Source organism: Schistocerca cancellata, chromosome 6, assembly GCF_023864275.1.
Source record: "Schistocerca cancellata isolate TAMUIC-IGC-003103 chromosome 6, iqSchCanc2.1, whole genome shotgun sequence".
Lineage (NCBI taxonomy): Eukaryota > Metazoa > Arthropoda > Insecta > Orthoptera > Acrididae > Schistocerca > Schistocerca cancellata.
In genome coordinates this window covers 106553361-106570040 of record NC_064631.1, presented here as the reverse complement: position 1 = coordinate 106570040, position 16680 = coordinate 106553361, and the positions used below count along the sequence as shown (strand labels likewise).

General features: G+C 38.2%; 2 protein-coding genes across 3 annotated transcripts in view; both read left to right on the top strand.

The window, feature by feature from the left end:
• The window catches only part of LOC126088590 (acetylcholine receptor subunit alpha-like), a 255942-nt gene that overhangs the window by 106888 nt on the left and 132374 nt on the right, over positions 1-16680 (top strand). The window contains exons 1-2 of one of the 2 annotated variants that reach the window (XM_049906795.1): positions 10459-10597; positions 11091-11233. In XM_049906795.1, coding sequence (XP_049762752.1) covers positions 10585-10597; positions 11091-11233 — 156 coding nt within the window. In that variant the 5' untranslated portion in view covers positions 10459-10584. Of the gene's footprint in view, positions 1-10458; positions 10598-11090; positions 11234-16680 lie in introns of those variants that run through there. The other variant, XM_049906794.1, reaches the window with a different exon arrangement.
• Positions 8584-9663, top strand: LOC126088592 (protein MEMO1). The gene has a single exon (XM_049906796.1). The coding sequence runs from the start codon at positions 8773-8775 to the stop codon at positions 9661-9663; it is 891 nt and encodes a 296-aa protein (XP_049762753.1). The 5' UTR covers positions 8584-8772.

Sequence of the window (16680 nt, the reverse complement as noted above, 5' to 3'; positions counted from 1 at the left end):
AACTCATACACTCAACATTAAAGACAAAAGTTTTAATCATTTTAGGCTCCTAATATTTAAGGTTTTCTATACAATATCCCTTCAAGAGACAGAGAAATTAAAGATATTAGCTGCCAGTGGAAAATGATTTAAATTAATGGGGAAACTTGGAAATGTGTGCTTGGTTGGGATTTGAACCCTGCTTTCTAGACAGATGTATTCACCAGTATGCCATCTGGACACAGTGGCCATTGCGTCTGCATGGACTATTCTAGCACCCATCAGACCCAAATTCTCAGCTTATCCACTCGCTACTGATGTAGTGCCCCTTACCCATCATCCTCATTACTCACAGCGTTTCACTGACTCCTGTAATAGTTTGAGTTTGTTCTACATCTGCACTGAAGGAATTACTGGCTGTCCTCATCATAATTATGTATGTGATGTCTTCTTTTGGATCATTTCTCTAAAATCTTGGAAAAAATGTTAGATAATTCACAAAACTCTAAAACTCTAACCACATTCATTGGAAAGTCACTTAAAATCGAAGGCAGGTCTGCTGCCTAATCTGTGGCAGTCCTCTGGTCCGAAAATGAAACACAGTCTAATAAAATGTAGCACACAGTGATTTTACACCATGAGCACCACACACTGGAGGGTCCTTTCACTGGAGCAGAAAGCCATGTGTCAAAGTACTGTGGCCTATGTAAAGAGGAATAAGGAGGACCTCATTCCACCAACATGGCTGGAATGATAAACACCATGGCTGCATTGTGGGCTTTACTAGATGGAGCTTACCATCTTTCACTTCCAGCCATTCATCCTTCCATTGATGCAAGACTCTTTATCTCAACAGCGAGGTGACAGCATGTTGGGGATGGCACACTGAACTAATTGAGGGTCACGACATGCCTCATTGGTTGCTATATCTGCTCTTTTGTTCCCCACGATATCCATGTGCCCTGAGACCCAGCAGTAAGAAACCTCATTCCTCAGCCACTGTAGCTGGAGGAGGGCATCCTGGATATTCTAGACTACTTTATCTGCTGGTTATAAGCATTGTAGAGAGTGAAGAGTGCTCAGAGAATAGGAATAAACCAGGAATTTAGTTCCCGAATCATCTGCTCCAGGCAATCGGACCTTGAGGACATGAAAGTGGAAAGTAACAGAGCAACCAAAGCAGTCCACCTGTTTCCATACATCCACATAAAGACAGCTGTAAAGTTGTGATGCACAGTTAAAATGTCCTGAAATAATGTATTAAAAACACACTCAAGTGTGTAGCAATTCCTGTACTGCATTAAATCTAAAATTACTATAGTAACCAGGATGACAGATGGTTTAAACCCTAGATTTGAGGTCGTACTTGTTCCACACCAAGTAACCCCATCATACACCATACATAGATCCCAAATGGCCTTGTTGCTTGTGGATGATTGGAAGAAAGGAACTCGCATGGCTACTGCACCATGAAGAGTTGTCTGTAAGTGGCAGTTCACCAGCCTCAGCACAGAGACTGGGTATGGGACTGGTCCTATAAGCACCCATGGCCAGCCTAATCCATCATGGTGGATAGTGTCAATGATCTTTAGATACGAAGGCCTCACTGATCCATACATTATGTACCCATAGTCTAGCAGTGAACACTTGAAAGTCCAATAAAACTGGAGCAGATGCATCCTGTCTGCTCCCCAAGATATGTAGCTAAGGCACTTAGTGATATTCAATGTCTTCAGCGTTCTGACTTTTAGTTGTGGCAACCACAACAATTAGAAGTAAAAGATGAGGCCCAGAAACCTCACTGAGTCTTGGAAAAATGTAGAAAAAACACACACACTTATTCTCTCTCTCTCTCTCTCTCTCTCTCTCTCTCTCTCTGTGTGTGTGTGTGTGTGTGTGTGTGTGTGTGTTTGTGTGTGTGTGTGTGTTCAGGTACAGATGGCAAAATTGTCCACAAATAAGAGGAGTATTGTATGGCACTCCTCACCATAAAGGTGATACTGTTTATGGCTATGGCAAAGAGGGTAACATTTACAATGCTGCCCTCTGGGGACCCATTGTCCTGCTCAAAATGATCTGACAGTGTGCCAACAATGTTGAACCTAAAAAACTGCATAGCCAGGAAAGATCATATGAAGATGGGGAAGCACCCACAAAAGTCTAATTGATGAAGTTACTTGAGAATACTGTCTCTCTGTGTAGAGGTGAGTGCTTTACTAATATCAAATAATATACTGGGACAATCATGTTTACATAGGAAAGCCTGCTGAACAGCTACATCTAGCAGGGTCAGGTTGTCGACAGTCGACCAAAATCTCTGGAATCCATACTGAGAGCGAGTAAGGAGGTACCTACCAATAATCTCTAACAACAAGACCGGACAACAGTTAACCATTCACTTCAGCATCTTTCCAACACAGTTTGTTAAGGCAATAGTCTGGTAACTACTGGAATATGTATGGTCCTTTGCTGGTTTGATGAGAGGAAACACGTTTGCCCCTCTCCAAGAGACAGGAAAGTGGCCTGTCTGCCATATCTAATTAAAATATTCAAGAAGGATTTGCTCTGATGCTGTAGGAAGATGTCAAAGCATGCGGTACTGGATTTGGTCATGACTGGGTGCAGTATCACTAGTCTCAGACAGTGGCAATTCCAGCTACCAGAAGGAGAAAGGGTAGTTGTAAAACTCATAATTCTGGAGTCTCAATTCCAGCTTGCCCATCTCTACAGTCACATGGTAGTGGCAAAACGCCAGACCCTGGCTGCCACTGGCAGTAGTCTGTGCAAAATGCTCTGCCATTGTCTGAGCAATGCTCCGGATGTTGTTTGGAGGCACCCCTGTTTCAGCACTGCTACTATTGGTAGATGACTGTGTTCCCCAGGAATCCTCCTGATGACTTCCGATATTTTTATAGAACAAGTGGAATGGTTGATGGAGTCCAGGAACCCTTGCCATGATGTTTTCTTGCTCTCCTTAATTACGTGTCAATACTGGCTCTCACAGCCCAAAAGACTGTAAGGTTGTCTGCTACAGGGCAGTGCTTGAATTGCTGAATAGCAGCACAACTGCCCCAGCCTGTTGAGTGGCACTTACCAGTCCACCAAGGTATCGGCTCCTCCTATTGTGACCTGAGTACTTTGGTATTGATGAGTCAGCAGCATGATGGATCATTCATGGAATATGGTTCACCCATTCCTGGATACTTTCACGGTGTTCAAATTCAGCTAGCTGGCTGGACAACATCCAGTTAGCCCTGCTGATCATCCATTTTAGAAGCTTCTGTTCAGGTAATTCCACATCCAGTAGGTGGTCCAATAGTGGGAAGTTGTCATTGGAATGAAGGGCATCAGTTGCTTCCCACTGAGCAGTCTGCAAGGGTAGGAGAGCAGAAAGAGGTTGATGTCTGAGAACAATTCAGTAGCACCTGAGAAATGAGCGAGACTGCTAGTATTGAGGCTGCACAGCACTGAAACATCATAAGGATTTCCAAGACCAATAACTGGGGCAAGTATAGGTCAAACCCCATAATGCATTAGGGGCACTAGCATTGAAATTACCCAGTAAGATAAATGGGCGAGAGAGTTGTTCAATAAGACCTAAGAGAGCCTCAGAGTCTATTGCATCCCATGGAGGTAAGTACAGGAAGCAGATAGTGATCTTCAGACCCACATGAACTGCAACAGCTACTGCTTGTACATCACTAATCAAGGAGAGAACAGAGGAGTATTGGGTGTTACTGATAAACACATCAACCCCTCTCTTGCCTCTGTCCCCAGCCTGGTCATCCTTTTGGTGGAGAATATAGACTTGTTGGATGCATGACAGTGGTTTAAAAATGTGTTTCTCGTACACATGAGCACAGGGGGCTGTACCTGTCTCATGAGTTTTAGCTCCTCCATATGTGTCCTGGGCCCATTAATGCTCCACTGTAATTTGGGAGCCATCTGTCACAGGGGCAGCACTTTTATCATGTCTTTCTGCCAGGGAGGGGAGCCCATAATGGGAGGAAGTTGTCTTGGGGTGAGATGATTGCCTCAGGCCAAAATTAGGGTCCATTAGCTCTGCAAAAGAATCATGAGAAACGTTGGACTGTTTACTTCCCAACTCCGTCAGTAGTGGACGCTTTACCTTCAATTTTTTGGACAGGGTAGGCTTTGGAGTCACAACCATCGCAGTGGTAGTGGCAGCATTGGGTGGCATACCAGACTGAATCTTTGGAGGGGCAGGGAGCTCTGCAACATTGGCCTTCCCTGACATTCTGAGGGGAAGTACAAGGGCCGAAACAGCTGCTGCAGCACAAGTGCATTGACAGACACAGGTACTAGTGCTCATACTTGAAACCTCCATTTGTGTAGCAGTGTCTGATTTCTGCACTGGCTGTTTTAAGAACTGAAACAAAAAAGGTAATGAATGTTTGGACAGCATGGCTTTATACATCTTTTTAGCAGCACCATAAGGGATGCACTTCATAATCTACAGCTCTTGTATCCTCCATTCAAGATATATGCTGCAGTCTCACACACTTCAAAGGAGAACAACACGACTCTTTCATGGGTGGCCTTACCACATTTGCTACATGTGGCTTCTCCCTCACACCCAAGAGTAGTATGCCTAACTTTCTGGCGTTTGAAACAGCACTTAAGGATACATGCATAGGTGAAGGAAACTTACCTTAACATGCTCAGGACGCTTTGTGCTCCTGAACATCAGTATAAATGAGTCAAATTTCACAAGATCCCCATCCACTCTCTTATTATGTTTTGCACATCAACTCTACCTCCTGGAGCCCCCTTATATTTCAATTCCTCCTTGGGAATGTCCAGCAGATCCCTGCACGTCACATTATTGCTGTAATTCAAGGTGGTGAGCACCTCAGTTTTAATAGCATATTCCCCAAGGCACTGAGCTTTCTGGAGGTTCTCAACCTGTTGGAAACTAGAAGTTTCCACCAACAGTGTTCCATTATGCAATCGCTTGTTAGTATTAGGGTGCCAGTAAAACCTTCCAATCCTTTCTGAATACAGAAAGGTGAAACTTTCTTGAAGCTGCCCTCTCTCCTTTTCATTATTAAACACACATTCTGATTACCAACATATGTTCTGTTACCAGACCCAAAACTTTTAGAATTAACTCCTGAGTCAGAACTGGCTACACAACCCCTCTTGTTTGATTGGATGTAGGTACTGACTTGCACCCCATCCTTTCCACTCGGAGAAGTTCCACTTGGAGAATGGAATTTCGAGGGTTCCATCTCAGTCCCTCGAGCAGCTAGGGAAATAAAAGTTCACCTAGACAGGGCTCCGTGTGCCTAGTTAAGTCTTATACAACTGAGGGGCAGCAAGTTCCCCATAGGTAGCCCGGTAACAACAGTTCTACCTCGATGGCCAAGCATCTCATTGGCACACAGTATGCCTTCAGATTGAGGGCTTTTTTTAAATTTATTTTTTAATGAGCTTTTTTCCATCCTCATGATCCAAGTGGTCAAGCCAAGATCCCATTCCCTGTGACACATAGCATTCTACTGCCACAGTGCACGATGGGAGCTTAGGGTGACATAGGACTGGCAGCATTTAGCTGTCCCCAATTCAAGAACCCTGGATCACCCCCAGACCCATACCCAGGCAACGAATGCTAGGCTCTGAGTGCTCTCAGCTGATTTAAGGGTCAGAATATTGTTTTTACAATGTTGCAAAATAACTGATTAAGGTAGCAAGATAAACAGTATAATCCCTCATAGCAAAATTAGTATGTTGTCAAAACTTTCAGCATCTGTGATGTTACAAATGCATAGACCCAACAACCCTAGTAAAATCTGGAGAATTAGACAAGGAATATTTCAGAGAATACTTTAATGTTTGAAAAACTTCCAATTCAACACTTTGTTGCTTTTCCTCTGTGCATTTTTTGCCATAGCTGAGTAATAAATATGCAGAAAAGCAAATGTAAAAAGTGCAGTACAGTGTGTGAATCTACAGATTAACTATACTGTACTTCAGTGTGTACTATTATACACAACTTCAGTGGACATTGATACTTTCCATAAGTAAAGTAGCAAAGCCATTAAAATGTGCACAGTCCAATTAATATTGAAATAATCAACTAGATGTTTAAGCTAAAGCTTGTTAGATAAAGGTATGAACAGAAACAGGCCCAGAAATTATTTATTCTCTTTATTAAAAACACAATATCCTCATCACTACACAAAAAGTTTCACTCTCTCTCTCTCTCTCTTTGAGGTGCTGATTATCACTGATGCCAAAATCCCTCATGCTGTAAAGTACAGGTCCTAAGCAATCAGCTGCATTCTCTGTACTTCTTTAGCGTGGATGGTACCTCTCACATCATCCAAAATCCTCAGTAACTTTATGCCTTCAGCAATTTTCTCTGCAAAATTTCAATAGCTTGCCCAACAACAAACACATCATCACTGCACAAAAACTACTAACATTATGCATGACATTCTACATTTTATACCATTCTGTCTAGCTGATCCCGTTTGACAGGAAATGGCCTGAGCTGAACAGTTAATACATTGCATTATTGATGCAAGTTATAAAGGTTACTGCAATTCAGCAAATATAATGAAAATGATTTTTAAGTAATGTAGGATATGCAGATATTATGCCTTCCATAGAACTAAATTGTATTGATTTTTTTTTAATCTATAGAAAACATACAGAAAGCACTTTGTGTTCATGTGTGTATAATGTGCCACATGAATTTGGAGGGTATAAACTGGCAAAATACTGTCTACTGAATTACTATTAGTAAGAACATAAAGTAATATACTTCGGCTACTGCAGGGGTACATTGTTTGGAAGCAAATTATGACACTTGGTGGGGGCATGACAGTTACTACAGGATAGGCAAAATACAAGTCCTGATACAGGTATTTTGTACTAACAGTTCGACAACATTTCACAACAATGGCAATTTCTGGCATGTTCTGTCACCTAACATTTTATGGGGGCTACCACAAAAATGTGAGTCTCATAAACTAATTATAAAACGAAGTTATTGTTACACGACTGGAATACAATCGTTCCTTTGAACACTGCACGAGCTCTTCCTGCAGATGTAATCCCAAACTATCCAAAATTGTGCGTCATCCTTGGAGCAATTGACTTTTCTTCCAGTAATTCGCTTTACTTCAAGCACATTCCTCAAGAATACATACAAACTGTCGGCATAATTCATTATCACAGACATTACAATGCACATTATACACGATCAAATCTGTCATTACAACTTTAAATGACTGCTCTGTGGCTACGAAGCCATTCATTGGCTAATAGCATAGCGAATTTCATTGGTGCGAAAGACTGTTATGCTCATTATATAAAGGTAAGTACACACTTGCATACAAAATCGTGCAGTTGTTTACATACATGTAGCTAAATAACGTATACAGGCAGCCTAGTTACTTTGTCTCGTGTAAACACTTGACTGCCTTGTTATTCTATATTAACAGAAATCAGACATCCTAGTGGGGGAAATATAACAAACTACAGATCAGAATTGCAAACAGTTAAACACGGTGTGCCGCAAGGGTCGGTGCTTGGGCCAACACTATTTATACTCTACGTAAATGACTTCCCTAGCTATATAAATCTGAAACTTATAATGTATGTTGATGAGTGATGTTTAAAGATTTGAAAAACATAAATAATGATAGTAATGAAAAAAGATGAAGGGTCTTCCAGGGCGCAAAGAAGTGCCTGGAGGCCCACATCTACCCACACCTCCACACTACCATGTGTTGCGCAACATGTCTCCGATTTCAAAAGGGAGTCAAAAGTTCTGCGATTTCGTTGCAAAAATGTGTCTATTGACAAACAATGCCTCGATCGACTTTGTATAATTGTGTGTACAAGGCCCAAGAACTCTTTGAAGGACCTACCAGACATGTCATCATCATCAGCAACAGCATTATTATTATCATCACAGGCACACCATAGCCAACTGTTTTAGTAGCGAAAAACCAAATTGAGTCATTTTATTATATTTTAATCTGTTTTACAGCAAAAAACGATGTGCATTAATTTTAAGTTCATTTTGTTTTGGATCAGCAATATAGCTGCTGCCAACGCCTGGCCATGTGAAAGAATTGAAATGATCGATAACGCAAGAAAATGGATTTCCCAAATAAAATTTAAAAAAGATCCCAAACTGCTAAATGGACTCATTTTTCAAACTTTGGTGGAAATACTGTACGTCATGACTCACAATAATTGCAACTTCTGGAGTTGTACAACAGTTATGTTAGACTGTGGTTATACTCACAGTTTCCACTGTTTTTTAATTGAGCTGACAACATGAAAATATTGCCCTGTGTCGAAATGACACGTCACTCGTCAGCTGTCAGTCATTGTAGGTCGTAAGACAATGACGGAAGTAAACTGTTTGCACTGATTATTTTCCTTCTCTTGCAGTATAGTAGTGTATTGATTCCAAGAGTTTATTAGTTGAAGACCATGAAGTTCTAATATTTTGCAGTATAATTGGTGCTAGTAATCCATAGACAATTTTGTGGAGTAATCATTTTGTATGTCTTTAATCAGCGACTCTTAATAAAATCAATGTAGTAAAACATCTTCGCCAATAAACATCTCTGGCAACGGCGTCTGATGTAGGCATGCCGTTAACAAACAAAGTTTGATGATATATTCGTTTATTATTAGCTTTCAGTTCAATCTTAGCACTTTTTCGCATTCATCGTGTGAATTAGTTGACGTGTATGTCAGATAACTGAAACTACAGCGTCCGTAAGAGAGGTTAGGGTATATCTAAAAATGTCAGTCAGGCGAGCGACTCATGGAGGAAGCTGGTACTCCGATTCACCAGAAGAACTGAGAAAGCAGTTGGATAATTGGCTGAATGCAGCGGATTTGACACATGGACCTGCTCGAGCAATAATAGCACCTCACGCCGGATATCAATACAGTGGGGCCTGTAGCGGTTTTGCGTACCGGCAAGTCAGTGCCGTCGTAGTGAGACGGATTTTTATATTGGGACCATCCCATCATGTGCGTCTCGGTGGATGTGCACTTTCTACTGCGACCAAGTACTGTACGCCCTTATACGACTTGCGAGTTGATGTGAAAGTAAATGCTGATCTTGACGCTACAGGACATTTTGAGTGGATGGACATGTCTGTAGACGAAGACGAACACAGTATAGAAATGCATCTTCCTTACGTTGCAAAAGTAATGGAGGATTATAAAGATTCTTTTACAATTGTGCCAGTATTAGTTGGCTCACTTACGCCTGACAAAGAGTCTGTCTACGGCAGTATTTTCTCGCAATATTTAGCAGATCCACAAAACTTATTTGTGATATCGTCTGATTTCTGCCATTGGGGACAACGGTTCAGATACACGTACTACGATCGCAGCTGGGGTGACATATTTCAAGCAATAACATATTTAGACAAAATGGGAATGGACATTATTGAGTCCCTAGATCCACAAGCCTTTACTGCATATTTGAAGAAATATGGAAACACTATATGTGGACGTCATCCAATAGGTGTTTTATTGCAAGCTGTGAACAGTTTGCAGAAATCTGGTAGTAATGGTCATAGGATGTGCCTTAAGTTCTTGAAATATGCACAGTCCAGCCAGTGTAACAATATGAATGATTCGTCTGTAAGCTACGCAGCTGGAGCCCTCACGATTGAATAACAATCAGTTTTCTTTTATCTCAAGCCACTAGTGATTGACTGTTATGAAGGAACTGCGAGAAATAAGTTGAATAATGCTTTTAAATCTTTACAAAATTTAACAGGAGCAAATGGAAGAATGCAGACCTGCAACCACCAAAATGCGTTTATCTTGTTAAAACTTATTTTAAAAGTACAAGCTGACCCGTTTGTGCAGTTTGCAGTTGGTGCTGCCCACCCAACGATAAACAGGAACGAAGGTGTATTACTGTAGTTTACTGCAAAAAATGGAATCCGATGAGCTCTAAACAAAGGCCTATAACATTATATATACGTGTGTGTGTGTTTGTGTGGGACATAATTGAACCAAGAATTAGTGTGCTATGAAATGATAATTCTCTGAATTCAAGAGTGTGGTTCAGTCAATATATCACAGGAAGAAAGGGTCTTGAGAAGGGTGTCGGGGGAGAAAAATTATTTGCTGGGTCAGTATTAAGTAATGATCCACTGGAAGAATTTATTTGTATGCTGCAATACAATCTGGGAAATGGTATAATTAAAATGTGCTGCAAACATGCATTTGCAAACTATTACAGACAGTTTTCACAGGAAGCAGAAATAAGTTACAAATATGCAAGAGACTGTAGCAAATAATTTTGGAATACTATAGCTTGGTCAGATTTATGCCCAACGATAAAGGGACAATACCATATAATTATTTTGCTTAATATCATATTGATTCAACTGTGATGTATGTTATATCAGTTGTCGAAGTGCCTAAGCATTTGGTTACTTAACTGGCTGCAGAATTACTTCTCACTGTTCACTGAACAGTATGCTACCAAAGTAAATATCATTAAATTTTGAATCACTTGCCAAGAAATTTCTCTGGTTTTTCTTTGACATCTATCAGAAAGGGCATCACTCATATGGCTTAAACCTCATGGATTTTGCAGGTATGCATAACAATATCAGTAAATTGCTTTGGATGAATGCATGCAAATATTCTCAATAGAACTATAAATTTGTGGAACTTAGAGATGAAAGTAATTATTGTGATGAGCATTCAGCTTAAATTTATTAGCTGTAGATTAAAAGAACAAATAGAGCAAACCATGCTACTTCTTACAACAAAATAGTACAGAAAATAGATATAGAAATTTTAACTTAAAGCCAGAGAGAAAGATTATGTGAAAAAGAAATACAGCTGTTTTCAAGTTGCATAGTATTACCTAAAGTAGTAACTGCCTTAAATTATTGTGGCAGTTCCTTAAAGATAGTGCTGTAGAGAACGTAATCTCATAGGGTACAATGTTAATCCAGGTTGTGCAATGAAGAAACAAAAATTAAAAAGATCAAAACACTTTAACTTAAGAGATTCAAACAATTGTGTACTTGCTGGGTGTATGTTCCAACAAATGATTATAGAATGACATCTTCATTTTTCAGAGTTGCTGATGTGTGAAGCTTACCCAGGCATCTGTTTACGTGGACATCTACTTGCCAGTTACGATAAACTTGTTCGCCCAGTAAAGAAACAGAATGACACAGTAACTGTCGAAGTCCGTCTTGATGTACTGTACATCAGTGTTGTGAGTAATTTTATGGGAAAAAAAATAATAATAGCCTCCATACCTTCGTCTTCCCTTCTCTCTCAAGTTTCTTACAGTTCAAGCACTCAGTTAAGGCTGAAACTGTATATGCCATTAACTTAAGTTTTGTTCATGCTGTCTACAGGCATTAAGTTGAGGATAGTGAGTTAAGAATGATATGTCACATACTGTAATGGTTGGAAAAGAAAAGTCCTTAAAAACAGTCACAATAACTTATTGTTTCCTGAATTCTGCTTACACAAAATTAAAAATGAAAGTTGAGTATAATGTAATACATATTTTACTGTCTAGACATGTTATCGTCATTGTAGTGTCACTTTCTTTGTCAAAATCAGTTTTGAGTCAAAATAACACGTTTTTGATGACACCCATAGTGACAAACAAGCTTTCGGATTTTTACTTTAGCTGATTCTGCTTTAGTGTTGTCTACTGCTACGATAATCTTATTTCCTGCCCCAACCAATCCATATGAATTCTTTGTTCTTCGGATTTCATCATAAGTTTTTATAGTTTACCATGCATAGGCCTAGAATAAACTGTATAATAATTGCGGCTTCCACTTCAATTTTGTCTAACAACTGCTTTTGAAATCAAAGATTGGGCAAATAAATAAGAACAAGATGATCTTTTAAGTCCTTATATAAAGGTGAACTCAGATTCTGCTACTGAAACCATGTAACAAACAGTCCCTCTTGGACAAAGACCGACATGTTAGTAAAGAAGAATTAAAAATGACAGTCCTATGCTTCTTCTTGTATTTACATAATGTTGAAAACTTGTTTAAACACTTATTTCATCTCACTACGACTAGTGTGTTTTTAAACCTGTTTAATCAATTAAGAAGGACGTCATCAAATGAATTTTGATAACCTGGCTCATTATTTGAACTGGAAAGAAATACTTGTGTTACTGATATTTGATGTGTTTCTTTGATCAAAAATGTACAGCCATTTATGTGTGTCCAAGAGCCACTAATATGTTATAGGCCAAATGTAAAAAAAAAAAGTTTTAAAATTCACAAAGTGCCTGGTATCTGCTACATGTTTTGTATCAACCTCCACTTAAATTTTGTCAGATACTGATGCTCTTATTGTTTCGTAATGTACAATTGTAAGAATATTTAAAATTTAATCCTGCAAGAAGAAAGCAGGCTTTGTTAAATGAAAAGACTGAGAGATAATTAAAGTGAAGGGTAGATTTTACCATTCCTAGAGCGTTGTTTCTGTTCCCTGTGTTCATTTATCCTGTATTGTGATGTAGATGGTACTCTATAAATATTGACATTTTATATTATATAATGAGTTGGTTTAGCCAGACAAGACTGTTCAGATTTCATACTATTTCCACTGTTGCCCTTTTAAGAAAATGTATATGTTCACACTCGACAAGAATTAATTTTACGTTGAAGGGGAACAAATGTATGGTACATAATCATAATTGTAGGCTTCAAATTCCAGATTAATTTCATTATTATTATTATTATTATTATTATTATTATTATTATGAGTGATAAAGTGTACATATTCTTTACAGAGTGGTCAAATAATGAAAACCTAAGCCCCATTTTGCTTGTTAAAATATATATATATTTTTCAGGGTGAACTAAATAAGTATGTGATTGAAGAGACTGCTAGTTTGCAAGACTTTCACATTTGAGAATAAGTTTTAGCTCTGCTGCTCTGTTACATTGACTGTTCTCTGAAAAACAGCAGCAGTTGCTTTTGTAAAAGTACTTTGTTTTTGTCAGAAGGAATAATTTGCAATGATGCATGCATGAATGAGCAACTTTGTAAGTTGAGCTCTGCATTTTCTTAGAATTTTTATGTTCTGAGTTCCTCAGCAGTTTCAAAGTGGAAAAAAAAGTGCGTATGCTCCTTGGCAGTTTCCTAGTTTCATATATGTGTTTGTGCTCATTGAATATAGTAATCTGTCTGCATTACAATACCAGTCTGTTCCACTTGTGTGTCAATCTTGTTACCTGTTTGCAGTATTTTGCATTTTATTTGGATTTGAAATATTGGCAGCAGTTTCTGTTGTTGGTTTAACAGTAGTGCCCATATTAAAATGTCATTTTTTTAAACTCAGGTATGTATTGTTACATGAAACTGGAATACTTCAGATTGTGTATGAAATGGAACATTTTGTGTGTTAGCAATACTTACATGATATGCAAATTATGTTAAAGTAGGTTACAGGAAAGAGCAACAGCAATGAATGTGTCACAGCCTGTGTCATATCTGCATCTTTTTCTGTACACGGTGTTTGACTTTTTTTGTATTTTGCATGAAGTTTTGGTACAAAATAAAAAGAGGAAAATAGTGTCTCGTGAATGCATTCCTTATGAAATTGGATAGATTTTATTTTGCACAGTATTTAAGTACCTATTGCCAGATTAGACTTTTAAAATAATGATAATTTCAATAAAAATGCATGGACAGTTTCTGGTGTCCAGTTTGATATGGCTTAACACAGGAAATTATTTGTTTGGTACAGAGAACGTGTAAGGTTTGCATGTATAAAGAATATGCTATTACAATAAAAACACTTAATGATATGTAAAATTTGCCTGCAGACATGAAAAACAAAAAAAGTGTAAGGTGACATAAACAAAACACATACAATGTTTGTTAGAATTGAATGTCTCTCTACAATGTGAACATTTTTAGATGCCTGCAAACGGTATTAACCCCCAGATTATTTCCTAGTCCATTGTCGAGCTACTGAGAACTGCATCTGCAATGAACAAAATGCTACGCATTAACTTAGTTCCTTTTTGTCATACTTTTAATTTGCATACATTGTCACATAGTATGTCTCTACAGAGTAAATACTGTAAATTAGCTTTTACACTTAAAAGTTCACCTGTGGAGAAGGAGGAGGAATATTCATCTGTACAAGATATACTTGAATTGTGTGGTGTAAACAGGAGAAGCAACACTTGTGGAGACCATGCATCTTCGAAACTTCTTTCAGAACATACAGTAAAAAGAAATGTTCATTAGTTTTACATTCCATGGATCATTTTTAGTATTAATCATAATGATATGGAGCAGTTCAGTTTACCTGCATATTAAGACAGCCATATGTAAACATTGCTACATGCTGAACATTCAAGTTTATATTTATTTTTATTTTATTTTTTTTAAGAAAAAGTACAAATGTGAATTAGTAAGTCCTATTTACCACGTTTTATGTATTACATAAATAGAAAGTCTTCTACAGAATATGAGGAGCTGAGAAAGAGAAACTTGTTCATTTAGTTTTCAAATTTAACTTTATCTGTCAAGCATTTAATATCATTGGGTAAGTGATCAAATTTTTTTGTGGTAAAAACAACCTTAAAGTTGAATAATGAAAGCCACACTTCCTTCTGATATCAGTACGTTAATTTTGTACATCCTTGTTCCGTTTGAACCATAGTGTGTTATCCGCAAGCAGCGTCATGAGGGATTAAATGTACTGTGAAGCAGTAGTCAAAATACCCAACTCCTTAAACAGATGTCTACAAGATGATTGTGGGTGAACACCACATATTCTTACAGTACATTTTGAGCAATTAAGATGAGTTACCCCAGAAAATTATTCCATGTAATATTGTTTGGAGGAAATATGCAAAATATGTTAACTTATTGATTTATCTTTCCCCAGTATTTGCAATGATTCAAAGTGAAAATGTGGCTGGATTGAATTGTTTCAGGAGTTCAAAAAGATATTTTTTTCTAATTATCATTAATAATAATTATCTAAGAATTTTGAAGTTTCTGTCCTAGTTTTAATTTGCTTGTCATTTCTTACATTTATTGTTGTTGTCCCTCTAGATGTGAAGAATTGAACATGTTGTGTCTTTTTGAAACTGAGGGAGCCTATTTACAGAAAACTAATCTGAAATAATATACAAGGGGATCAAAAAGTTTCCGTTCGAAGACCGTACCACCCAGCATCAGTATCTTTGGACCTTCAAGGCCTCTTTTAAAGAAGTACTGAAGGCATGATAAATGCGTGGGGAGAGATCAGGACTATAGGGTGGGTGCTCAAGTTTCTCCCACTTGAGGTGGCATCACGGATTGAGCTGGCCTCCCAGATTGACCGGCATCCTGTGTCAAATTCTGATCAGCATGGAACTTGGCAAGCCATTCCACAACACTGATTTTTGACAGTTTTGCTGATCCTTACACATGGGTGTCTACCGGTGTTTACCATTCAGCAGACAATTACAGAATAACAGCATGTTGGTTCTGTTTGGAGGCATTTGATGATAATGTCACCATAGTTCAGGTTTCATACCTACACGTCAGTGGTTGTATACCCACATTAGAGTCATGCTATGTTGCATATACACTGCAACAATGCTCTCAGACAGGAACTTTTTCATCATCCCTTATACTTTTAAGATTATCATTACCATATCTCTGTTGCTTTATATACATCGTGAATCAGGAGGAAAGGTACATGCTTTGAGGGATGACAGTATTGGTGATTGTGAACAAAAAACTTCATATGGACGTATGTCCTGTTTCGAATGGATTCCGAGATAGAACACTTTTAATATCACTTTTGTAGGTTTTTCTTAATAATGTGAAAACCACGTCCTCCAGCGAAAACATTTTGCAGTACAAAATTAAACTATAAATTTCCTACAGAAAAGGTCATATTCATTTTTTTATCTAGAACTAGTTGTTTCGTGTGAAGAGAGTGCATGAATGTTGAAAAACTTGCTCGATGTGCATATGCTGTAGCCTACTAAGTTTTTGTAGGTCAATTTGAGGTAGTTTCCTGACTTCATAGACCACAAGTATCCTGTATCAAACTGTTCGTCTTAACTTGCTTTACCCTACTGTGGTACATTGTAAAGTAAGTTTGATAGTACAAAAAATAAATAACAATGAATATTAAATGTCTTCTATCCCAGAAACCATTCGGAGTTGGGCATAAGTCCATATGAAGATTTTTATTCAGTATCACTAATACTATCACCCCAAAAAGCATGTACCTTTCCTCCTGACTAACCCTGTATATTTGGATTGATTAAAATACCAATATCATCTTCAAAAAGAAATAATTCTGCTTGGTGTGTATTCTGAGTCTTGTGGAACCCTAGAAGTGATTATTTCCCTTTCCTGCATTCATTGACTGAATTATTAAGCACAACTTTCTGCATACTTTCGGTTGAATATGACATTACCTACTGGTTTACTATACCATCAATTCCATAAAACCTTCATTTATCTCTGATGAAATTGTGATTCCACAGTCAAATGTCTTAGACAGGTCACAGAAAATACCAACCAATGCTATTTTGTTATATAATGCTTGTAAAATTTGAAGAGGTAATGTGTTCAGTGGCATTCTCACTTGAGCAACTCTTCTGGAATCCAAACTGTGATTTACTGAGGATATTATTGTTGTTCAGGGTGGATACTTTTCCA

Excerpts from the sequence above, each read along its gene's own strand:
- LOC126088592 (XM_049906796.1), top strand. The coding sequence starts at position 8,773 with ATGTCAGTCAGGCGAGCGACTCATGGAGGAAGCTGGTACTCCGATTCA.